The sequence below is a fragment of the Macrobrachium nipponense genome, chromosome 20 (assembly GCF_015104395.2).
Source record: "Macrobrachium nipponense isolate FS-2020 chromosome 20, ASM1510439v2, whole genome shotgun sequence".
NCBI classification, from domain to species: domain Eukaryota; kingdom Metazoa; phylum Arthropoda; class Malacostraca; order Decapoda; family Palaemonidae; genus Macrobrachium; species Macrobrachium nipponense.
The window spans coordinates 18072259-18099758 of record NC_061089.1 but is presented as its reverse complement, the minus strand read 5'-3'; the positions used below and the strand labels follow the sequence as shown (position 1 = coordinate 18099758).

Here is a 27500-nt window from a genome sequence, read left to right as displayed (position 1 = left end):
AGGGGAATTAATCTGGTTCAAAGAGGTCCACACTATCTTCCGAAGAGAAATAATTAAGAAGTGGATAAAAGGATCACACGTTTAAAAACCGTCTCGAGAACTAAAGTTATGTGAACACTACATCATACCGCGTGAATTCAATAGCTTAAAATCATGGTCCTTCGCCTGGATGTTGCGAGACGGGAGGGGGGGGGGGGGGGGGGGGGGGGGGGGGGGGGGGCGCTTATAGTTTTTCAATCCTCCTTATATATTTCACAAAGGATTTTTGTAACATTAAAAGCAATGTATTCTAGATGAAAACGTATGTAGTTCTGGATTTGTTGTCATGTTTTGTAAATAATTTATCGTATGAAAACTTACTGAAAAAAAATCCTCCTTATGCAGGGCTGATTCAAGCTAGGAAAAAACACAATAAGAATCCAGTCTTATATGGGAATATATAAGCCAAAAGATGCCCTTACTGTAGTTCTTGTTCACTGCAAAAACGGCACATAGCTTAAATGCTACTGTATATGGGATAAAAATGGATCTTTATGAAAATTATGCCATAGGTAAGATGTATATTTGCCACAGTACAATTCGAGAATTTGCTCCATGTAAGTTCTGCATTGTTTTAAATAATTATTTGAAGTAAATTGGACGAGACGATAATGAACAAAGAAATTGAGAGAAGCACCACACAGCCCTGAAAATTCCTACAATGTCTCTATTCCTTACAATATTGAAAGAAGAACAAAACAATAAAAAACATGTCTACAAAGACGAGGAAGAAAGGGCATCGGTGTGAGAATTAATGGGGGATTTACTTTTCACCCGACAAAGTGAACTTCACAGGACCAATCAGAAACGCAAATCCTCAGATTTCTGCTTTCCAAATTGACCGAGTTCAAAAGCGAAGCCAATCAACACGGAAACCTGCGGGACTCTCTCTCTCTCTCTCTCTCTCTCTCTCTCTCTCTCTCTCTCACTTTCCACCAGGAAGGGAACACCAAAACACCAATCACCTGATGCATGTACACACCACGCCGCGTTGTTGATGATATTTCGCGAGCGTTTAAGCAGTAGCGCTTATTAACGGGCTTGTAAGTACCGGGGTTGAGGAATATACATTTTGCCACTTTCAACGTTGGGTTTTGTTAAGTTTTTCCTTAGTATTTGAGTTAATGGTGAATATGTGCGCCTATGTGAGCATGACAGCGGTTGAGTTTGTGGTTCTACTGGTTTTTAAATACGTAGTCTTTTGCCAATTAAATATTTGGCCATATTTGTAAGGGCAAAATCTATGTATGTATTTGTGTATCAATATATCTATCTATCTATCTACACACACACATATCATATATATATATATATATATATATACTATATATATACTAAGTATATATATATATATATTATATATTATATATATATATATATTATATATATAGATATATATATATCAATATATAATGCAAGTATACCTCCACACTCCTTCAGAATCCTAGGCTTAGCGGGTATGTTACGTATTACTACTTTAAACTTCGTCAAATTGACCTATTCTGTACAGTACTCTGTCAGCTTTAACCATCTCTACTTCTTTTAGTTACGCTATTTACTTGGACCTCTTTTTTTTCAAGTTTTTCGAATGTTCACAGATTCCTTTGCATTACTTCAAGTTTTTCTGTAAATCCTTCTCGAATTCTCCTTTTTCTAAACTACTTTTTCCTCTCTCTCTCTCGTTACCACGATTTCACTTCCAATGTCCAGTAAGTTTCATGCAATCATTCGAACATGTCAGTGAACATTACCTGAATCATCATCCAGGCTACCTTTTTTATATGCCAACCCCAACTGACTACCCAGCAATTGCGAGCGATGCATGTGCTTTACTGGCTGTAATCGCTACCTTCGCATTATTCAATACCCCTTCAGTTACGCTATTTCTTCTTTTATCATTCATAGCCTAATGATTCTTTACCCACAGCGCTTTGTGTAGTAACCTCATCTATCGTGTTACAAAAGACCCACATTATCTTGGTGTTCTCCGCTGAATAATTTTCTCCTCATAGGGACCGGCTATCAATTTTCTCCCATTTTCCTCATATATTGATTTAATCCCCAGCTATCAACTCCCACATCCAACTTTCTCATATATTATGATTTAATTCCGGCTATCAAATTGCGTCCCTCTTTCTCATCTATTGTGATTTAATCTTTGCTATCAACTTTCTTCGGATTTTGCTATATATTATGATTTAATCAGGGCTACCAGCTTTCTTCCAACCTCCTCGAATACTAATATTTAATCGAGGCATTCGACGTTCTTCCAACTTCCTAATGCATTGTAATTTAAAGCAAATTCACTCGATGAATGGTCGTAGATGCTCGTTCTATATTTCTCCAAGCGCCAACGACAATTAGAGAAGCAATTTACATACTAAATCTAGCTTGGAACAATAAATAAATAAATAATTAAATACATAAATAAGTCAATAAATAAATGAAATATGAGAGAAGAAAACAAAGGGGGTTTAAGGGTGCGATAACCCAGTTAAGAAAGCTTATAAGATCCAGGAAGAACAGGAGAATGAAGTGAATTCCAGACTTTAGTGATATCTCTTTAGTGGCACGCAACCTAAAGAGAGGAATATTGACTTACTTAATGCTTGGAAGCATATGACTGGAGGGAGACTAAATTACACAGGAAACGCGATGAACCCTTAGGCCACTTGATACCACGCGCCCCTGTAGGTGGAATAAGCAAAATCAGGAATCAAAACAAAGTTAAAATTCACTGTAAATAATATCTAAGACACATATCCTTTATAACAATGTACTTTCCTACCTCCGGCAATTCCAACGCCAGGACTAAAGATTACAATTTCAAAATCATCGTGACTACATAAATAAAACTAATTAAGGAGCATGCATTGTTACAACACATGTTTAATAAACTTACGTCCATTGATATGTTGATTTTTTTCCCTCTTAATTTTGAAAATGATGTAATTGTTGACTACATATTTGCGGAGATCAGGCTATCAATATTGTTATTGGCTATATCCCTGACGAGAAAATTAATTTTAAAAATTCAAACATGCCTCGTACAATAAACTAATTATGCCAGTATTTTCCTCTTCGTGCAAGTCTCGTGATCTACAAACCTACCGAAGCGTCATTCAACATGTAACCACCTTTAAAAAGCACGTTACATCTAAATACATAATTAATGACTTGTCTTCAAGCAGGAATCAATTAAAATATAAATTCAAACGTTTCACTTCACCGCATGAAATATCACTGATAACATACTTTACAATCTGTATCTTCTGATGTTCTACAAACACAACAAAGGTCACTAGTCTTAGTCTCTACTTTATAGCGGTACTTCGATTTATCATATATCCACTTGCCATAAATAACACATTTCCCACGTTAATTTGATTCTGATTTTCCTTTAATTCCCGGGACTCGTTTTCAACAGCTCTGCACACGGCAACACCCCAAAAAATAAATAAATAAATAAATAAATAAATAAATAAATAAATAAATGAAAATAGAATGTGTAACACTAAAATTCTTCATCGCTGATGAATGAAAATTTCGTTCGCGGTCGGCCACGTACCTTTAATGAGACTGCAATATTCTTCTTGATAATAAGGTGATTAATGAGACTCCGCTTTTTGCCTTCGAGGCCAAGTGCGGGAAGACAACTATTCTTTGCACCCGGAAAAAAAAAAAAAAAACTGTAAGACCGAGACAAAATAAGTCCTGCCATCAAAAGCAAACGCACACGCTTCATTGGTTTTCTTAATGAGCAGAGAATCCGTACGCCTAAAGGCGAGCGCTGTTTTCAACACTGACTTATGAGTATTCGGTCTGATGACCTTGCGTTGTTTTGAAAATAAGTTCGGAACTGTTATGACTACATTTGGTCTTCGTTATTAAATAGTTTGTGTGTAATCGTCAGAAGATGAACATAAAAAGGTTCTTCATAGCGACTAAATGGTCTTAAAAATTTAAAGGGGTTAACCGTAATTCTTAATGGAATGGACGAAGTACGCGCTCTCGCAGAACAGAGCCATGCTAACCCTTTTAGAAAAAAAAAAAAAAAAAAAAAAAAAAATATATATATATATATATATATATATATATATATATATATATATATATATATATATATATATATATATATATACATAAAAAACACACACACTGCAGATCAAAATATAAACAGAAATATGTTCTAGTTTCCTTAATTGAAAAAAAAATTGAAATAAAATAAAAAATTATATTAAAAAAAATATAAATAAAAACAAAGTATATACATACACACTGCAGATCAAAATATAAACAGAAATATTTCTAGTTTCCTTAATTGACAAAAAAAGGAAATAAAATAAAATAAAATAAAAACCTTAATTGATAGCATAACTTCGAGCGACTAACAAATCCTCTTTGAGCGCCCACAAACGTCAAGTTCAGATTCTCGTTTGGAGTGAACTGAATGAGTGATGAACGTCACTTTCTACCCAATCACTCACAGTGACTCTTCGCTTCCTTCGAGTTGCAGAACAGTGCGAGTTTCGTTACGTATTCTAAATAACATTCTCTAAGGAAATAAAAGTAAACATTCTGTTTAAATCTACTTTAATGCGCCTTATATCAATGACAGGAAAAACTACAGAATTAAATTACGTAAACCTTTTAATTACTTTGCTTAATAATCTGGCTCTCTTGTCATATATTTCTATTGCCAACGCCTGATCTCTAAGAACTGATTACTTATCAAACATAAAATCAAACGCAAGATCTTAATTTGAACTGACTACTGCGTCTCTTCATCTTTCTATACTGAAGCAAGAGTTTCATGATTTGCTTTTTTTTTCTTTTTTTATTGCATTCATCTCTTTCATAATATTTACTGATTTACATCTTGCATGATGAGAGATGTTTTCAATTTGGTCAAATGGATTCCAAAACATTGTGTTCAATTTTGGTTCAAAATATCCCAACCACGAGAGTAACGTCTGTCTGACTCATAGCAAATACTCTTCCTATGGAATCTTTAAACTATTGATTACACGCTGAAAGTGGCTGTCAGTGTTACTGTGCTAATTGCTACGTTTAAGTCATCCCATCTTTCAATGTCGCAATTAGAAACTAACAATAAACATGTCCAACTTACTTTTCTCTTTCCCTATTCACATCGTCCAAGGCTCAAGCTACAGATGAATAAATGCCAAATGTATGAACAAATGAAGCGCCAAGAATATCAGCTTCCATTTTAAAAGGACTTTTCTGGTGAAAGAAAATAAGAACAATAAATGGCAGGCTCTAGAATTGTAGCAACAATTCCTTGCTCTGGTCGAGTCTGAATTTAAAAAAAAGAAGAAAAAGGGATAGAAGAAAGTATTTGACAGAATAAAGAAAATAAAAAAAAAATTATCAAAATTTATTTTAAAACCAAAGGCAACAAAAATTTTTAAAAATAACGAACGTATAAATTAATGGACTACAAGCTCTAGTTTTGTTTTTCTTACGGAGGGTAATCCCCGTAGGGTGATATTTGTATGGATAAAGAAAAACCATTTTATTTCAAAAGTATGTCGTGTACCGTAGCGAGTAAAAATTGGGCAATTTGAAGCATGAAATTTATATTCGTGAATATTTCCAGTTCTCTTCAGTGAGTTCCAATCGAGGTAAAGATTAATTCATATCCATATTGAGGGGTTGTTTCCTTTTGATATATATGTATATATATATATATATATATATATATATATATATATATATATATATATATATGTATCATATATATATATATATGTATATATACATATATACAACTGAATATGAGGCATCAGCGCTTTATCTTAGTTAACTTTGTTCTTCTACTCCGCTTTGTCCGCTTTCATAATATGTCATTTACATGTATAGTATATATATGATGTATATGCATATATATATGTATATATAAATATATACTATAATACACACACATATATATATTATATATATATATATATATATAATATATAATATATATATGTATATATATATATATATACTTATATATATATATATATATATATATTTATATATATTATTAAATATTACTACTTTCAAAATGCATATTTCCCCTTTTCGATTGTATAAAATATTGTGTATAAGATTTTGTGCAACATTTTTTCAGATTCCTAGATAGCTTAGAGATAGGATGTTTTAAATGTGTGTTCAGATTTCGCATAACATAATGTAAAAGAATATATATAACGTAGAATGTAGAAAGAGAGAGAGATTTTCTTTGTCCATTTGAAACTACGATTGTTTCCCTATTATGTCAGCATTGTGAGATTAGAGGAACTCCAAGATCTCCGTTTGCTTTCCTGTAAACACGTTTGATAAGCGAGCTCGAGACTTCATTTGTGTTTTGAGAATCTGTCATCAAGATAAGGGCTTCTGCTTCGGTCGATCGAGTCGAGTATATGTCTTTTTTTTAACAGACTGGTCTTGTACGCGTATGTCTTTGATCAAAGCCACGTGCAGATTGCACATTTTGTATGTAAAGTTGCGTAAGATTTTGAAGCTTCTAGAAAGAATTTTTGCCCAAAAACGTTTTGTGTCATCCACTGTCCAGCTTCCGTAAGGAAGAGAATTTCATTACATCTTCGATACTTGAGGCGTTCAGATCTCTCTCTCTCTCTCTCTCTCTCTCTCTCTCTCTCTCTCTCTCTCTCTCGACATCCTTGAGATTATATTAACGTAACGTAAATTGGTCACTCATAACTTGAGAATTTCCTATTTGATATTCCTTAGAGTTTATTTAGTGCTAAATAGTGTTTTTTTGTGGAATCTGAGCAAACATTGTTTCGTAACGGCGCCTGGTTTTTGTGAAAGTGTAAAACAAGACTGCAGCAAAGAAAGAAGTTGGTATACCAAAAAGGTAAAGTGTGTTATATTTTTATTAGTTGCAACTAATAACTGATAGGAACAGTGGTTAGATAATAACTAATAAATGATAGGAACAGTGGTTAACTAATAACTAATAACAGATGGTTACGAAGGTTTGGTAAAAACTGATGGTTACAATGTTTTGAGTGAAAAGATTTACACTTTTACACATTGCAAATTTTTGTGTTTTGTGTTTGTTTCATTTTTTGTGCATTTGTTCATTTTCTTGTTGAAGTGTGCCTTTTTATTTTGATATTGTCCACATTTTTCTGTATTTTCATTTGGATTCACAATTTAATTGACTTAGTTATTTTCATTGCTTAATCATTGCACATTTAATTAAATTTAGCACTTGTGAATTAATTTGCATTTACTTCGAATTCTTTTCAAGTTTTATTATTGTTTACCACTTGTGAATTAATTTCCAAATTTCAATTATTGCCTAACACTTTTGAATTTTGATTGAATTAATTTTCTTGAATTTTGCGATAAATTAATTTTGATTTAATTTTACTTAATTGATTCAAGAATTAATTAAACTTTACTTTGTTTTCAAGTAACAGTAATTTTCCCCGATATTGTGAATTTCCCTTATAAATTTTGAGTTTAATAATAGATTTTTGTATTTAAAATTTTTATAAGTGTTTTCTTTATTTTACACCAGTATATTTGCATTTAATTATGATCATATTTATGTTAGGTAGAAACATAGAGTGGTGATTAATCTGTTTTCCTTCAATTTACCTGAAGTGACTTAGAACCAGGGAAGTACTTAGATTTCTGAAATCAGGGAAATACTTAGACTTTTAAAGTTGTTGATGGAGTGACGCCCTTTGATTAATTTAATTACTTACAAGATTACCTCACACCTGTTTTGATGAACTTAGTCTGATTTTCTGCAATACTGGTAAGTTGTTAAGGGATCACTGTTGCCTTTAGAGTATTCAGTCGTTTAATACCTGTGATGAGGGTTCAGGTGTCTGGCTTTTGTGAGGTATCAGTTAATGAATGGTAAGTGTAGTAACCAGATACTTGGCACTTCGTAGCAAACATATATTATATATATATATTATAATATATATATATAATATATTATTATATATATATATATATATATATATATATATAATATATATATAGTAATATATATATATATTTTAATATAAATATGTATATGTGCCCCATAAATATATTATATATATATAAATATAATATATATATATATATATATATATATATATAAATATTATATATATTGTATATATAAATATATATATATATCTATATATACTGTATAAAGATACATATATATATATTAATTATTATATATACTATTATAATATATAATATATATATATTTAATTCAGGGACATATACATAAATAATATATAAAATTACTACTATATACATATATATGTATTCAGCGTAATATATAAATATATATATATATATATATAACTATATATATATATATTATAGGCCATTATATACTATATATATACTATCCATGTAAATGATATATTATGAAAGCGGACAAAGCGGAGTAGAAGAGCAAAGTTAATTAAGATAAAGCGCTGATGCCTCATATTCAAAGTTGTTCAGAACCAGTTCAACTACCTTAAAGGTGCACTGACTATAACAGAACATAAGGACGTAAATAGAAGCGTAACGGATTCCCATCCTAATTATAACTCCAATCATGTAAAGTTAAATGTGGTTTCCATCGTTCTCACTTCCAGATAATTCGCAGCGCTTCATCGTCAGCCACATTTTTATCACAAAGTAACAAAAATGAAGCCGAAGAAAGAGACGCTCATCGAGACGCCGCAGAAGATCACCGTCATGAACGGCCCAACCAAACAGAACCAAGAATCAGAAGGCAACGGGTTCCTGCAACACACCACTAAGAAGTTGGAGGCAGACAGTGATGAGTTGGAGGACACTAAATGTGGCATCGGCCCTTGGGCTCCTAGATGGCTCCAGGTAGGTTGGTTTCTGTAAAAATCTGATGTGGATAATATCTATCAATAGGGGAGGAATGATATAACCGTGATTACTTCTTCAAATGTCAGCTGCAGAGTACTGCTGGCAATGTATTTCCCATATACCACTATTCAGATGACATTAACTCCCGAAATTTGGAGCGTCTTCTAATTTTCAGGTCTTCTGTGACAATTTTTCATTACTTACTCTTCACTTTGTCAGATGTTCCTATCTTTTCTATTCCAGTTTGACTTCCAAGTTTGATGTCGCTTTCAAGTCACTCTGGAAAGTCTTCTTTCCAGGATTCGACAGCTCTCTGACTAAATAGTGTTAATGATTTGATCTTATTAACAGAATGCGGCAAGTCTTAGTTTTTCTGGTTTCGCTGATTGTCTTCTCTCCAAATTCTGCAAGTTCTAAATCTCTCCAAATTCTGCAGGTTCTAAATCTTTCTCTTTCAAGCCTTGACACAACAAACAACTTGACACAGCAAACAACTTGACACAACAAACAACTTTACACAACAAACAACTTGGCACAGCAAACAACAAAGAAGAGCTCCATTACCGATCTGAACACAATAATCTCGATTATAATAATTTCCCTCAACAGTGTTTCGCAACGAAGGAAGTATACATGGTGTTCTACAGCATCATAGGCCTAACGCAGGGGATGTTCTTCACTTACACCGTCTCCGTTATTTCTACTATCGAAAAAAGATTCAAGCTGTCAAGCAAACAGACAGGTAAGAGTGCCTGATGTATGTTAAAAATGCAATAACGGAATTGTTAGTTCAAACACGTACTACATGATTTTGCAAATGCAAGAAAACATTAAACTATATTCATTTGCGTTTTCTGGCTGAATAATCAAGGGTTATCCCTAGGCCAAGCAGTCTCATTTACTTATAGGCAAATGTCATGCAACAAAAATGATATCTGAACGATCATTTTTGATCATTAACAGACCCAAAGAAAAAACTATTATGTATAAGGGAAAAAATAATACATTACACAAAATACGCACAATAAAAAGCGTTTTAGTATTAGATCTCAAAATGAGATAAAAACTAAATAACAGAATATGCAATTAAACAACAGTTAAAATAAAAAGTTAAAGGGATCTCAGCATGGGCTCCCAAAATAAGATAAAATATGCCTTGAATGCACAACCAAACGGAGACGACATAATCATCCCATAACCCACGAAATAACAGAGGGATACCTAACGCCCTCCTTTAGATCTACCCCCCTCCCCACCCCAAACCCCATTACACAGCATCCGCCTCAGATATTATTTACTTGTTTGTTTTCCCCTCAACCGGCAGGAACGATGCTCTCGGGCAACGACATCTCGCAAGTCATCTTCTCGATCATCCTCGCTTACTATGGCAACTACGGCCACCGCCCCAGATGGATGGCCATCGGCGTCCTGTGCTCGGCGCTCTCCTGCTTCCTGGCGGCCATACCGCACTTCATCTACGGGCCCGGGTTCGAGGCCATGCGGGTCATACAGACGACCTCATCCTCTCTCAACGGGTCCAGCTTGTTCACCAGTCAACGTAAGGTCGTGTCGCTGTAATGGTTTCAAGGTCCTGCTGTCCATTGAATAATTATCTATGCGTTTTTGCAAGATGCTTCCTGTGTTGAGGTTATTGATTTTGGGTTCAGATTTCGAAAATTAAGTGATGTGTCAATTTACTCGCTCGTGAGATATATATATACACACACACAAACACACACACACATATATGTATATAATATATATATATATATATATATATATATATATATACTATAAATATCTCCAAGTAAACTTAATTGTGCACCTAATTTAAAAAATCTGATCCCAAAGTTCACAACTTTAAAATCAAAGGTATCCTATAAAAACGTTAAAAATATCTTGAACTAATTTATATGTGTATCTATAAATACTTATTATAATAAACACTGTAGACAACAGATAAATATAAGACCCGATTCCTTCTCTCTGGAACCAGAAAAAGAGGAGCTGTGCCGAGCGGAAGGTGGCGTAGACTCCTGCTCGGATATGGACGGGGGAGGAGCTGGAGGAGGAGAGTCCTACGTGGGACCCGTTGTTCTCCTCTTCATCTCCCAGTTCATGGTGGGAATCACCATCAGCATATTCTACACTCTGGGTGTCACTTATCTCGACGACAACATTAACAAGAAGAAAACGCCCATCTATTACGGTGAGTGTTCCCCTGTGAAACAACTCCTATAAGATTTTGAAGCACATTAAAAAAAGAACAGGAACACAGCTGTAACTTTAATTTGTGACTATGTTGTTGGTATCTGGTTAGCCCACAAAACAGGAATACAAGATGAAAAAGATGGTGTAAGGTTGTTTATAAAATCAAAGATAATGAAAATACACATATAATGATAAAATATTATATGAGTAACTACAGAAAAATATCTACATTAAAATACATAGATTATTTGTAAAAAAGTACAAGATAAGATTTTTGTTAAATTCTAGTAAATTTAAGTCAACTTGTATAAAATTCTGAATGCAATTGTGTTAAGATTGTAAAATATTGTATATTTTCTCTAATAAAAGAAAAAAAACTCTAAAATTAATTGTGATAATCACAGGTAATACTGAGAAGTTTTATCTATGGATGAACCTGGAGAGAGAGATTAATTCAATGCTCATAAGCCTCTCACACGTATATGAAGCAGTTGATTTTGTAGCAATTTTCAGGATTCATTCTTGATTCATCAATTACAGTACGAATGTTGATGTTTTATCCATTTGTTTTCCGTCTAGAACCCCTAGTACGTAGGAGTAGGAAATATAGCTTACTGCTGAACACATAATGTATAAGGTGAGAAAGAATAGAGGTTCTCCTTGGAGAGAAGATGAAAATAAAGTACCGATTTAGAGTAAGAGTTTACGTACAAATAAGCATATAATATATATATATATATATATATATATATATATATATATATATAATATATATATATATTCAATATTCTTTCACCGAATATACACAAACCACTAAAATAATAAGCGAGACGACGTTACTTGTACACCTACAATATATCATTTTCTTACCATTTTTAGTAGTACTAACGCACAAAAAATACCAGAAGGGTTACCACCCAACAACATTTTCTGTCTTCTGTTTTCCAGCTATCTCACTCATGATCAGAATTCTGGGTCCAGTCTTCGGCTTCTTTTTGGGGAGCAAGTGTCTTTCTATGTGGATCGACCCGCAGCAAACGCCAAACTTGACCACGAGTGACCCAAGGTGGTTTGGTGCTTGGTGGTTTGGTAAGTGTCACAAGGCCTAGAATTTCAAATTCTTTTGGTATTTGTCGTTAAACATCATATATAAACACTCACTAATATGACAAACCTTCTCTCATATATATGTTTCGTACGTTTGCTGACGTGATATTCTGTTGTGACCTAGACTAAAACATTTATTAAAAGGATCGTAGTACTACATATTGTATTTTTTCATTTTCATTTCATGAACACCTCTTTTAGTTGGTATGTTATACTAATTTTTTTAAAATTTACTGTTCAGCTTTTCATGTAGTCATTATAATATATATATATATATATATATATATATATTATATATATATATATATATATATATATATGTATATTATATATATATATATATATATATATATATATATATATTAGGACTGCATGAAAAGGCAAACATTTACTTTCGAAAATAGTATAATATACCAACTAAAAGTGGTGTTCTTGAGGTAAGAATATAAAAATTTATCATATAGTACTATGATCCTCTTAATAAATATGTTAGCCTAGGCCACAACAGTATGTAACGTCAGCAAACGTACGAAACATATATAATATATATGTATTTCATGAAATGGTTTAGTACTGACCTATCCTATTTTCAAATTCGAAGGGTTCTTGTTCCTGGGAGTTGCTCTAACGATCTTCGGCGCAGTGTTATTTCTGTTCCCGCGAACTCTCCCCGAAAGCATCCGGAGACAGCAGATGAGAGCGGAGAGGCAGGCAGCTAAAGATGCCGAGGCCGGTGGCAACAAGGGAGTCGATTTCTTCGCCAATTTAGCCAAGGCCAAGAGAGCCGAAGCTAAGCCGACCTTGAAAAGTAGGTTAACGTTACGCTACAGCTTAGGCCAAAGTAGCATTTTGATGAACTGTTTCTTTTTAAAATAGAAATATTACAAGTACTACATCAATGAGGTGTTAGAATTAAATATAAAAATATGAACGCCTGATTTAGTTCTCCAAATTGGCGTTATAATGAGCCTATTTTTGGGGGAGTGGGGGGGGGGGGAGAAGAAAAACATCGCATTTCAATTATGTATCAGAATTGAAAAAAAAAAGTGAATGACTGATTTAGTACTACAAACTGACGTACTTATGAATCTCTTTTAGGAAGAAAAATATAGCATGTCATTTAATCAATTCGATGTCAGAATTGGGAAAAAATTAACATTTGATTTAGTACTACAAACTGGCGTTAAAACGAGTCTATGAGCCTCTATACTTTAGGCCTAGGATTTTAGACATCACAATTCTTTGGTTCCTTGAAAAAGTTTAATATAAAATGCACTGTTAAATAGGTTTTGGTCTAATAGGACAAAATACTATCTACCTCCCGACAGATCTACGCAAAGCGATGAGGCGCCTCTTCACCAACAGGATCTGGATGGGAAGTTTGTTCAACTCCGTCGTCTTTCTTCTGGCCGTCGCCGGCTACTACAACTTCAAACCAAAATACCTCGAGAGTCAGTTCCGGAAGAGCGCCAGTGACTCTAATTTCTATACAGGTAAAGCTCTTTTCTGACGAACATTCTTACGTTATATCTCATGAAATCGTTCAGTCGCAAGTTGAATCAGTATTTCCTCTGATTGTGCGATTAAAACGATTCCATTGTTCACCATTATTTTAGTCTCTTAGTCTTTTCCACTTAAGGGATGGCATATTTTCAGAATGGCGTGAACTATATTATAACTTATACACAACCACTAAGGCCACCGCGGATGTAATGTAAAACTACTGCCAAACTTCACTAGGCCATGAACTCGACTAATACGATATAGGCGGCATAAAAAAAGTATAGGGAAAAATGTAACAATTCTATGCAATATTAGTATAGAATCAGTTTGAAGAGGTTCTTATCTTTATGAACAGCCAGCTGCAAATCGGTTTATATGGTACTACATCACAAACCATAGGTCCTTCCTGAAATTAATGACTAGATCAGTAGTTTTTTGGTCAGATCCGATAACTATCTGCTTTTATCCTTTGAACAGGAGTGGCGAGTTTCATATCATCCCTCCTTGGAACAGCGCTGAGTGGAGCCATCATGAGATGGGCCAGACCTGGACCCCGGTTCGTCACTGGCTACAACGTCTTCCTCACACTTTTTGCAAGTGCCACTTTCATGACACTCATGTTCATTGGGTGCCCCAAACTAGATGTGATTGGACCTATGGACGGGTAAATATCGTCCTTTTTAAGTTCTTAATTATTTCAAACCCCATTTCAATTGCAGAAGCAATGCATTACTCACTGCTGATATTCCATTTCAATTAACAAAATTGTCTTACAATGTCGATCCATTTCAACGACTCCAATTAAGCTTATAATGTAGATCTGTTTCAGTGACTCTAATTTTCCTTATAATCTTCATCTGTTCCAGTGACTGCAACTTATTCTTATAATTTGGCTTATAATATTGATCTTTTTATCAATGACTCCCAACCGTTTATAATGCTGTTTCTATTTCAATGAATGGGTAACAGAGCCAAACTTCCCAAGAACACAGGTCCCATTGTGTGATTTCCATAAAGCTTCTCTTAAGGAAAAATAAAGCTCAGTGCGTTTCATTGCAGCTCTGCAGTTCCAGAGTGTTCATCTGGGTGTGAGTGTTCAGATAAGTTTGCTCCAGTGTGCGCAGAGGATAATGCCACCCTGTATTATTCTGCCTGCTATGCTGGTTGCAAGGCTGTTAACAGCTCGACGAGTCCAGTGGTACAGTATTCCAATAAACATTTTTTTTAACCCTAAACGTCTTTGGTTCAACGTATTAGATGCTTTATCAACCACTTCGCAATTAAAATTAAAACAAGTTTGTTCGGAGTAACCGTAATTAAAACAAGTGTTTAAATTACAATTAAAACAACTCTGTTAAAAGACGGAAAATCTCCCCAAGGCTAAGCAATATAACCGGCACCCTCCATCACATCCATAGGGATTATATATATATATATATATATATATATATATATATATATATATATGTATATGTATATATATATATATATATATATATATATATATATATATATATATACTGGGCATTACTTTTTGGAAAATCTAATAATTTGCTTGGCAATCGATAGGCTCACATGATGTGGTACAATTTTCCCAAGAATCTCCCCTAAACTTTTTCTATTATCTTGCTACCATACAAACATGCCGAACAAAAAACGTTACCTATCTGGTGGACGTAGTTAGTGGACCTGACTTTCAAGTTTAATTGATGTTTCTTTTATGATTTGTACAACAATTTACATCGAATTTAAATAAGTATACAACAGTTTATACTGAAAGACGGATGTTTTATTTTATTATTTTTTTCAAGACGCAATCATTCCTTCAAATTGTATAACTGCAATTTCTTGGGTTTCCAAGTAAACTGTCGCATTTCTTCGCTCTCGTCTTGTTCTTTCTAGTCATGATTTATGGGAACTCAAGACAGTCTGATTATATAGCCAAAATACTTCAGTTGCACAAGCTCCAATTAGATGAAGTACGAGATTCCAATACTTTCTCCCGATAAAATATAATTACAAATACTAAAGAAGCTGTTCTAGTACTCCTGGGCACTTGAATATTATTGTATTATTGCAGTTAGAGGTCTTATTCCCAGAGCCACAGCTGAAAAGCTCTTGAATCCCGTACAACTATACTATTTCAGGAGTACAGTGACTGCCAGTGTGTTGGAGGTCCCTCAAATATCTCCATGGTAACGGGTTTACTACGCGGCGTCTCGAGGCCTGATGTAAGTATATCTGATCATATCTAGCTTGAGTTTGCATGAAGGTACCGACCATTACTGAATGCAGAAACATATGCATAGACCTTTACTGAATGTATAAACATAAGCACAGTGGCCATGCCTAGGTGCACGAGCATGTACTTTGCGGAATGTACGCAGGCAAATGTAAAGAGGCGGATACTAAAACCATATTTCGAGGAATAGAGTATAATCCACAGACAGTTTTGAGACATAAAGGCTGCTCTTCAATATCTTTTAAATGAAAGTGAGATGAGATGCTTCAAACTTCTTCGTGACAGATAACTATTCCTCGACTTTGTCCCTTTTTGTACTCACTACAAGTTGACAGTAAGCAAGTTGTAATGGGTTATAGAATATCTTATGTTCAAGGGTTATTGTCCTCAAACAATTCACCTTTTAAACTGATGACAAACACAGAACAGGTCATTGAGCTACCCGGTTAAATAAAATATGTAATACGCCATATCGCACATTTACAGCACATTTCAACAATTCTGCCTTGTATTATTTGTGGTTCAGCACCAATCAAATATTCTAAAGGTTTTATCCATGCTGTGACCAAACTGTGGAATTAAACCAACGGAAATTTAGAGGTTCAAATAACAAATGCTGATTTGTTAGGTATGCTTACACGAGTCTCACTTTACAGTTTCCTTGTTATTCATCTTATATACTTTACTCTGTTAATAACTAATTTTCGTCGATATTTTTCTTCTAGTTTATTCTATTATTTTCAATCTATTTTATCCTTTCCTTGCCTGTTTTCCCTGTTGGGGCTCTTGCGTTTGTAGCATTCTGCTTGTTATAATAATAATAATAATAACAACAATAATAATAATAATTAAAACCCACAGTAGTGCTAGAAATATATTTTTGTACAAGTTTAAAAATTAGTAACACTACTGTGGCTTTTAATTGTCAATATTATTATCCTTGTTACGGAGGTACAAGAGAGGGGACTAAACAACACAATAGAAGATGTAAAACAGAGGCTTAAGGCCAAAGCACACAAGATCCAACGGTACATGAACAGGAATAAGGGATACCAACAGAACAAACTATTCGGAACCAACCAGAAAAGACTATACAGCCAACTAAGAGGGGAAGACAACTACCCAGAAATTCCTGAAGCCGAACCAAGTAAGAGACTCTGGGAAAACATATGGAGCAATCCGGTATCACACAACAAACATGCAACATGGCTCCAGGAAGTCAAGGAAGAAGAAACAGGGAGAATAAAACAAAGATTCACAGACATCACGACAGACACAGTCAGACACCAACTAAAGAAATGCCAAACTGGAAAGCCCCAGGTCCCGATGAAGTCCATGGATACTGGCTCAAAAACTTCAAGGCCCTACACCCACGAATAGCAGAACAACTCCAGCATTGTATCTCAAATCACCAAGCACCCAAATGGATGACCACAGGAAGAACATCCTTAGTACAAAAAGATAAGAGTAAGGGAAATATAGCCAGTAACTACAGGCCTATCACCTGCCTACCAATAATGTGGAAGTTACTAACAGGTATCATCAGTGAAAGGCTATACAACTACCTAGAGGAGACAAACACCATCCCCCACCAACAGAAAGGCTGCAGAAGGAAGTGTAGGGGCACAAAAGACCAGCTCCTGATAGACAAAATGGTAATGAAGAACAGTAGGAGAAGGAAAACCAACCTAAGCATGGCATGGATAGACTATAAGAAAGCCTTCGACATGATACCACACACATGGCTAATAGAATGCCTGAAAATATATGGGGCAGAGGAAAATACCATCAGCTTCCTCAAAAATACAATGCGCAACTGGAATACAATACTTACAAGCTCTGAATAAGACTAGCAGAGGTTAATATCAGGAGAGGGATCTTCCAGGGCGACTCACTGTCCCCACTACTCTTCGTAGTAGCCATGATTCCCATGACAAAAGTACTACAGAAGATGGATGCCGGGTACCAACTCAAGAAAAGAGGCAACAAAATCAACCATCTGATGTTCATGGACGACATCAAGCTGTATGGTAAGAGCATCAAGGAAATAGATACCCTAATCCAGACTGTAAGGATTGTATCTGGGACATCAGGATGGAGTTTGGAATAGAAAAATGCGCCTTAGTCAACATACAAAAAGGCAAAGTAACGAGAACTGAAGGGATAAAGCTACCAGATGGGAGCAACATCAAACACATAGATGAGACAGGATACAAACTACCTGGGAATAATGGAAGGAGGAGATATAAAACACCAAGAGATGAAGGACACGATCAGGAAAGAATATATGCAGAGACTCAAGGCGATACTCAAGTCAAAACTCAACGCCGGAAATATGATAAAAGCCATAAACACATGGGCAGTGCCAGTAATCAGATACAGCGCAGGAATAGTGGAATGGACGAAGGCAGAACTCCGCAGCATAGATCAGAAAACCAGGAAACTAAATGGAACAATACACAAAGCACTACACCCAAGAGCAAATACGGACAGACTATACATAACACGAAAGGAAGGAGGGAGAGGACTACTAAAGTATAGAGGACTGCCGTCAACATCGAAAACAGCGCACTGGGGCAATATCTGAAAACCAGAGAAGACGAGTGGCTAAAGAGTGCATGGGAAGAAGGACTAATAAAAGTAGACGAAGACCCACAAATATACAGAGACAGGAGAAAGACAGAAAGAACAGAGGACTGGCACAACAAACCAATGCACGGACAATACATGAGACAGACTAAAGAACTAGCCAGCGATGACAATTGGCAATGGCTACAGAGGGGAGAGCTAAAGAAGGAAACTGAAGGAATGATAAAAGCGGCACAAGATCAGGCCCTAAGAACCAGATATGTTCAAAGTACGATAGACGGAAATAACATCTCTCCCATATGTAGGAAGTGCAATACGAAAATGAAACCATAAACCACATAGCAAGCGAATGCCCAGCACTTGCACAGAACCAGTACAAAAAGAGGCATGATTCAGTGGCAAAAGCCCTCCACTGGAGCCTGTGCAAGAAACATCAGCTACCTTACAGTAATAAGTGGTACGAGCACCAACCTGAAGGAGTGATAGAAACGATCAGGCAAAGATCCTCTGGACTATGGTATCAGAACGGATAGGGTGATACGTGCAAAACAGACCAGACGTGACGTTGATTGACAAAGTCAAGAAGAAAGTATCACTCATTGATGTCGCAATACCATGGGACACCAGAGTTGAAGAGAAAGAGAGGGAAAAAATGGATAAGTATCAAGATCTGAAAATAGAAATAAGAAGGATATGGGATATGCCAGTGGAAATCGTACCCATAATCATAGGAGCACTAGGCACGATCCCAAGATCCCTGAAAAGGAATCTAGAAAAACTAGCGGCTGAAGTAGCTCCGGGCCTCATGCAGAAGAGTGTGATCCTAGAAACGGCACACATAGTAAGAAAAGTGATGGACTCCTAAGGAGGCAGGATGCAACCCGGAACCCCACACTATAAATACCACCCAGTCGAATTGGAGGACTGTGATAGAGCAAAAAAAAAAAAAAAAAAAAAAAATAATATAACTATAATATAATAACTAAACAAACCTACTGGTTGAAATGTCTACTTCTGCAACGCAAACTCATAAACTGTAATGCTGTCCTTAATTACATTCCAGGATTTACCCAGTAAAATACAACGTTACTACCATTTACTGTTTCAAACAGCTACAAGAAACTTAAATTAATTCTATAATTCCATTTGCCGGTGTATGATTTGAACTTATGAATCTCTTAAATTTAAGAGATTAACAATAGTACTTGTCAATTAATTTGCTAGGAGCAAGAATTTCACTGACCGTTCATCACGTATGCAATGTAAATATACCCACACAATAAAATGGTTACAATCAAAGGAGACAATAACCGTTGCGTGGTTATTTGGGAAAATCCTGATACAACGAACAATATCGTTAAAGTAAAGTTTCATGATTATATATATAAATAATAAATATATATATATATACAAATATAAATACACATATGCACATAATATACATATATACACACATATATATGTGTGTATGTGTGTATACACACACACACATATTTATATATATATATATTATATATATATATATATATATATATATATATATATATATGAATCTTCTTCCTTCTCCATTATCCACCACTTCTCTCCCGCAGAACGAGGCCGAAGTGGAGAAGTCCTCCTCCTCCTTCTTCGATGGCTCTGCAGTAAGAGGTTATTGCCCCGAGCCGTGCGACGCTTTCAAATATTACATCATTATTCAGATAGTGACGAAGACCATTGCTGCCACGGGGAGGGTGGGCAATAGTATAGTGCTGCTTAGGTAAGTAGTGTGACTAACAATAAGAGTGAAGAGACAAAAGGGCAATGATATATATATATATATATATATTATATATATATATTATATATATATATATATATATATATATATATATCAAAAGACAGAGGCAGGCGACGGCCAGTAGGACACGTTAGCGTGAAGTTGGACAATGGCAACGTTCTAAATTCATTATAATTCTTTACTTCATACGTTTCGTAATAACGTTATTACATCATCAGGGAATCTGGTAAATCATGAATAAAATAACTGGAAAAATAATTACAAAAATCAATAAAATTCATAAATTACAACACAGAATAAGAGATAATATAAAAACAGAAACAAAAGCAATCAAAGACTGCTAAGCAACCTTATGCAATGAAGGCAGAAGACAGAATGAGAATACATAAATAAAGAAGTAGAGAAGGGAACAAAAAAAACAAACAAACAGACAAAAAAGGAATAAAAATGGAGATAACTGCTGAAACTACGAAAGAGATCTTTCTTAGATTGTGACCCCTTAGAGTATTCGGGGTTGGGGCGGGGGGTGGGGGGGGGGGGGCGGGGGTAGTTACCTAGGACTCATATACCCTGGGGTCATACCTTTATGACATTCACAGTCTCCTGTTTGTTTTAACGGCCATTCCCAACCGGCTTGTACTAAACATGCCGCAAAGGTAGATACACACCGGGTTCAAACCACCCCCCCTTTTTTTTTGGTGGGGGGGTGGGTGGGCTACGGGCTGCTCTATGGGTATGAGCCCGTGCTGGCATAAGGCCAGCTTATTCTACAACAACAACGGGGGTGGTCACTATCTACGAAAGATCCCAGGAAGGGAAACGATTGAAAAGTAAGAAAATCAGCTCAGGAAAAGACAAGAAAGGTAAGAGAGAATTAACACATCCAGGAAGAGAGTGGAGGGGGGGGGGGGAGGGAAAATAAAAAAAAAAAGTAGAAAAAAAGGAGAAACAGATACATTGAAAGAATGACTTTGGGGGAAAATAAGTCATCCTTTTCCTAGTTGGCCTTCCCGCCTTCATTGAGCTACAATGGACGTCGGGAGTCCTGAGAGATTCAGCCAGTCGATGCATTACTTTCTCTCTCTCTCTCTCTCGCTCGGAAAAGAACACACTCATGACAGATGCGCTGCTTCTTCTGAGACGTGAGGGAACCTCTGCCGACTGTCTTAATCAAGTAACAATTTAAGCGATTTTCTATCTTTCCTCATATTTTTTTTACCTGGCGAAAATATCAGGAGAGAGAGAGAGAGAGAGAGAGAGAGAGAGAGAGAGAGAGACGTGCATATGGTGAATGGATCCATACAAGGACTGCCACTTTGAGGTCATAATATTTTAATAATTATTAAATCTATATATATATATATATATATATATATATATAATATATATATATATGGTGGCACATACTGATCAATCATGTCTGATATACTCTACAGGTCAACAAGGGCACAATGGGTTTGTAACCCAAGAACGTGACACTATCCAACGAGAGAGAGAGAGAGAGAGAGAGAGAGAGAGAGAGAGACCTTACCTTACCTTACAGGCCTTACAGCTCGTCCGGGTTGCCCCAGGACCCTCAGTGTGAGACACCTCTAATGTCTACCAGAGAATTGCTAATGCATCTTCGGTTTATATTTTGCATCTTCCAATCTTCGATGGTCTGGGATGCAACTTAGATATTTGTCGAGCTTATTCTTAAAGACATCATCGCTCATTCCTGATATGTTCCTCAGATGAGCTGGCAGCGCATTGAATAGACGCTGCATTATCGATGCTGGTGCTTAGTGGATTAATGTCCTGTGTGCTTTCCGTAGTTTTCCTGGTATAGTTTTGGGCACTATTAATCTACCTCTGCTTGCTCTTTCTGATATTTTTAGCTCCATGATGCTTTCGGTAATTCCTTCTGTCTGTTTCCATGCCTGAGAGAGAGAGAGAGAGAGAGAGAGAGAGAGAGAGAGAGAGAGAGAGAGAGAGAGAGACCAACGCGTAAAATGATTGAATCATGAAGACTCAATTCAAATTAATATCACGGGCTTCCTAATACGATACGCATTCAGTTCCGTCTAAATCTAATTCATCGAATGTCGAAAAGCATCACCGGGAGCAGCCTTTCAGTAAACACAATTATACGAGATTGAGTGACTGCATGAAACTCTCTATCGCTTTATGAAAAAAACTGAGAGGTGGCAGCAGCAATATTTCCTGGAAATGGAAGAAAAATAAAATACAAAAGAGTGAGAAAACAAAGGTAAAAGAATACCTCTTGGGAAACAAATGCAAATAAAGGAGAAAAGGAAGTTAAACCCTCCGGTTAAGAAAGTAAAAGGAAAAGCGAACTTGAAAAATAGGAATGACTTAGGGAGTATAATTCATCCTTTTCTTCCGCCGCCTTCACTTCTTCATTGAGCTACAATAGAAGTCCGGGCACCTGGGAGATTTAATCCGTCAATGCATTCATCTCTCTCTCTCTCTCTCTCTCTCTCTCTCTCTCTCTCTCTCTCTCTCTTTCGTGTCCGGGAGAGGAGAACAAAGCGACTGCATTATATCTGCCACATGATGCAGCCGTTGCTTGACTACCTGAACCACGTCATATTTCATGGCAATTTTACTTCTTTATCTTATTTTGAAGGATTTTTTTTTGTTTCAAATGTCACGTCCAAGTTTTCTCTGATGAAATGCCCAAAACGTATGTTATTATGAATCGTCAGATAAGAGTAAACGTCACTTATCGCTAACTTCACTTATTTCCACACTCGACATCAAACCAAAAAAGTTCGACTAACCATCGAGTAAACAAAACAAAAAGGCTAACAAAGGAACAGAGATTTTGAGGGAAAGTTCACCAGTTACTTCTCTCTCGGTGAGAGAGAGAGAGAGAGAGAGAGAGAGAGAGAGAGAGAGAGAGAGAGAGTTACATGGATTAGGATGTCTCAAAGACTTGTTAGCTCATCCGAGGAGAAATCGTGTACTCACTTATCTGCAGGAGCAGGTCTTACTGTGCATTCACAGTGTCCTAATGAGAGAGAGAGAGAGTTACAAAGATTAGGATGTCTCAAAGACTTGTTAACCCATCCGAGGAGAAACCGTGTGCTCACTTATCTGTAGGAGCAGGTTTTACTGTGCATTCACAGTGTCCTAATGAGAGAGAGAGAGAGAGAGAGAGAGAGAGTAAAACCACAAGATTCAATTCATTTTAGGTAAACGTCATCTTGACCTGTTAAATAATCCTACTAAATGTCTTTGAAGATCGATGGCGGGAGCGTTCTCTTTCAGAGAGAGAGAGAGAGAGAGAGAGAGAGAGAGAGAGAGAGAGGAGTCAGTTCTAATGCGTCCTCAAGTGTTAAAAAAAGAACTTCGCTGATGCCCAGAAAGTGAAATAATATCAGACGGGAGTTGCTCGAACGCGTCAAGTTATTATTGAATCAAGGAGACTTGAGGATGAGTTACGCAGGCTAATTCAAATTAGCATCATGAGCTCGAGAGATAAGACGCGCATTCACAGCTTCCCGTCTAACTCCACTCCTCCATCGCGTGGGTGAAGAGCGTCATCAGAGCCACTCCCTTCGACGAAAAGGAAATTACAAGGTTACGGTGACTGGGAGATATTATCTCCTAGGTTGTACCCTTACTAGGAAATTTGACGGGTTATCTGTGGAATTATCGTTTGACTGCGTATTCTCCACAGCAAGTCTTAACTATCTTAATTTCGATGAGGAGTCTGCATTTAGCTTCGAATGATATGATAAAGCAACACTCATTATAAGAGTCAGTAACTCTTTGAGGTGTTTGTTTGTATTGTGTTTTGACGTTGCATAGAACCAGTGGTTATTCAGCAACGGGACCAACGGCTTTACGTCACTTCCGAACCACGTCGAGAGTGAACTTCTGTCACCAGAAAAGAAATACACATATCTAACCCCTCACTGGAATGACCGAGAATTGAACCCGCGGCCACCAAGGTGGCAGGTCAAGACCATACCGATCACGCCACTTAGGCGCTATACTCTGTGAAGTGTACTAATATGTAAAGGAACAATTGCGATAACAACTTTAACATTACTGTTATCGTTTACGGTAAATGAATATAGTATGTAAGTCAAAGGCCAAGCACTGGGACCTAAGAGGTCATTCCGCGCTGAAATGCAAATTGACAGTAAAAGGACTGAAAGGTGTAACAGTAAGAAAACCTCGCAGTTGCACAATGAATCAAGTGTTAGGGCTGGGTGAAAAGTAAGATGAAGAAAGAGAATATGAAAGGAGGTACAGTAAAAGGAACGAAGTGGTTGCAGCTTGGGGTCGAAGGCACGCTGCAAAGAACCTTGAGTAATGCCTACAGTGCATCTCATGAGTTCCACTGACGGCACTACCCCGCTACGGGGTCGTTTACAATAAATACTGCTGACACACGCATACAAGTACACTCACACGCTGACCTCACATACATATGCAAAGGCTTCCATTTACGATATCTGTAAGAATACAACCGTTACACCCTCTTCTTAAGTAACAGCAATTCCACTATAGTAAATTCACATCAACCGGGCAATTGATGTCTAGGCCCGTCCCTTACGACGCTCCTGGTTGGCTGTTGATAACCCAATCACAGGGCTAGAAACTCTCCGTCTCTCGAGACAGTTCACATAGGAAGGATGTATGTTCCACCTCTTTTGAAAGACGTATCTCTTAGGAGAGGTGGAATATACATTCTGCCTTTGTGAACTCTCTCGAGAGACTGAGATTTTCCAGCCCTGTGATTGGCTTATCAACAGCCAATCAGGAGTATCGTAAGGGACGGGCCTAGACATCACAAGCACGGTTGACGTGAATCTACTATGGTAAAAGAGCACCATCAAGATGCCCAGAATGTACTTCAATAACTCGCCACAACCAGTCTTCCCCGCTTAATCCGAAGGAATTTCACCTAATAGCATTTTCGTTCATTAGGGTAATGGAAAATCCTCTTAGGAGTGAACGGTTCGGTGACTGTTTCCTTCCTCCTTCTGCTCTGCCTGACTTTTATAACCTTCCTTCCATGAAATGCAGACCTCTCCGTTGATTACTTGATTTAAATCATACCTGTAATTCCTTATTCATTTTTTACTGGTTGCCTTCTGGCCTGGGCTAGAAAAAGACAACAGGTTGCTCGTTCCATTGGCTTTGCTTTTAAAATGAATATACAATATTCCCTTTTGACTATTTAGTGTGTGTATCATTACGGTGATGGAAAGACTTGTTAGAGTAATTGGATATATTTACATCCATGTTTTTTTTTAATAATTCTTGAATCTCCAAAGACAGATAGCAGATAAGTTATGCTAAATTCAGACTCCCTTTATTCTTAACTCCTCACCCGTTACAATTCTCAAAGTTAATTTTCTAATTACAGATTTGCCTGTCATAGGCCATTCAATACACTTGCCTTTATATGCTATATCCCTTTCTTCTGAACTCATCTGTTTCCACCTCTCAAAGTTCGTTTTCTAGCAACAAAAGTGCCTGTCATTGGCCATTTATTACTCTTGAATATATATATACATATATACATAATATATACATATATACATATATACATAACATACATACATACATATATATACACACACAAGAATTCTAAGCATTCTAAGCACTGTCCCCTACTGATTGTGCATTTGGCAGCCAGTGTAGCACTAATTGAATAGATTGAATGGAAACGTTAAACAATAAACCGGTCGACAAAAGGTTTTCTTTTCTGAGACATCAGTTTCTGACGTAAAAATCTCTCTCTCTCTCTCTCTCTCTCTCTCTCTCTCTCTCTCTCTCTCTTTCTTCATGTGTATGTAGGGCAAGATGCATGTATGAATGTATTCTGAATCAGTCGTTCCATTTGGCTTTCAACCTGACTTCCAGGGCATTGTTTCGTCTCAGATATATGTATATACTTTTCCCCTCCTCTAAGAATGTTGAGCAACGGGAAAAGAAAAGAACAAATCAATCTGCCTGTAAAGGACGCGCCAGACACTCGAAAGAGAAGGAGGAGCGAAATAATGAAAACAAGGGTGAGGCAGAAAGGAAAAAAAAATGCGAAGGAAGGGAATATGAAAGAAAGTGATTTAAAGGAGAAACGACGCGAGAAACAGAAATTGGAAAATGGATAAAATGGAAAGGAAATAACGAAAGCGCTATAAGATGAGAAACAGGCGGAAGAAAAGTGAGCAGAGGGAATATTATTATATAAAAGAAGGAAATCCCAAGATAGTTAAAACTGTAAAGGGAAATAGATAGTAAAAATAACTATGAATGTAATAAAAAATCAACGATAAATTGAATTGAGAGCAGTAACGAGAATACAAAAAAAGAAAGAAAGAAAAAAAATGAACACTACATAAAAATGAGAAAACTCGAGGGAAGACTAAAATGGGTAGAACAAAAAATGATTAATGGTGAAAAGATGACAGGAGAGACACGTGTGAAGGATATCGAATGAAAGGCAAAAAAAATAAGAAGAAGAAAAAGGGATTTAATCCACTGAAATCGTCACGGAAGGCGCACCCATCATTTTGATTTGAAAGGGAATAAAGTGAATGGGTATCGTGTACCAAAAAAGAAGGTATTTTAAATAACAGAAATGAAATACTTCATACAGCCTGACAGCAGCTTTGTACGGCCAGACTTCTGTATTATTCACTTTCATTTCTTTATCTACTTGTTTATCTTAACCAGCCTGAGCAAATCTTTAGACTGTAAACATGCTTTCTATCATGGGGTTCCCTGAGAATTACGATTAATAAAATATAACAGTGGCACTCCAATAGCGAGTTACCACACACACACACACACACACACACAGAGAGAGAGAGAGAGAGAGAGAGAGAGAGAGAGCTCTAAGAACACTAAGGACAGAAAAGTCAATCTTGTAAATAGAACTGAAAAAAGTTAACTACCAACTGTAAATGTAAAACAATAGCAAAAAATATTTAAGTCTTCGACTGTTTACTGACTACGTTAACTTACAGAATTCTTATCAAGAACTAAGTCAGGCTTGGCCCTTTCCTTTCGGTGTTGTTAAGCTCCGTATCAGATTGACCTACTCAGTAATTATTTGAGGAATATATCAGTTTCTGTATCCATCCACTTTGAGAAAAAAAATAAAATAAAAAAGGGGAAAAA

The 27500-nt window shown here is 36.2% G+C and overlaps 1 protein-coding gene across 1 annotated transcript in view; it reads left to right on the top strand.

Annotated features, from left to right (window-relative positions):
• LOC135222665 (solute carrier organic anion transporter family member 74D-like) overlaps positions 1-27500 on the top strand; it is a 40739-nt gene that overhangs the window by 4868 nt on the left and 8371 nt on the right. The window contains 11 exon segments of the mRNA XM_064260813.1: positions 8676-8919; positions 9532-9664; positions 10247-10480; positions 10919-11131; positions 12082-12222; positions 12842-13048; positions 13569-13733; positions 14221-14407; positions 14803-14941; positions 15891-15974; positions 20167-20333. Of these exon segments, the coding sequence (XP_064116883.1) occupies positions 8728-8919; positions 9532-9664; positions 10247-10480; positions 10919-11131; positions 12082-12222; positions 12842-13048; positions 13569-13733; positions 14221-14407; positions 14803-14941; positions 15891-15974; positions 20167-20333 (1862 nt within the window). The 5' untranslated portion in view covers positions 8676-8727.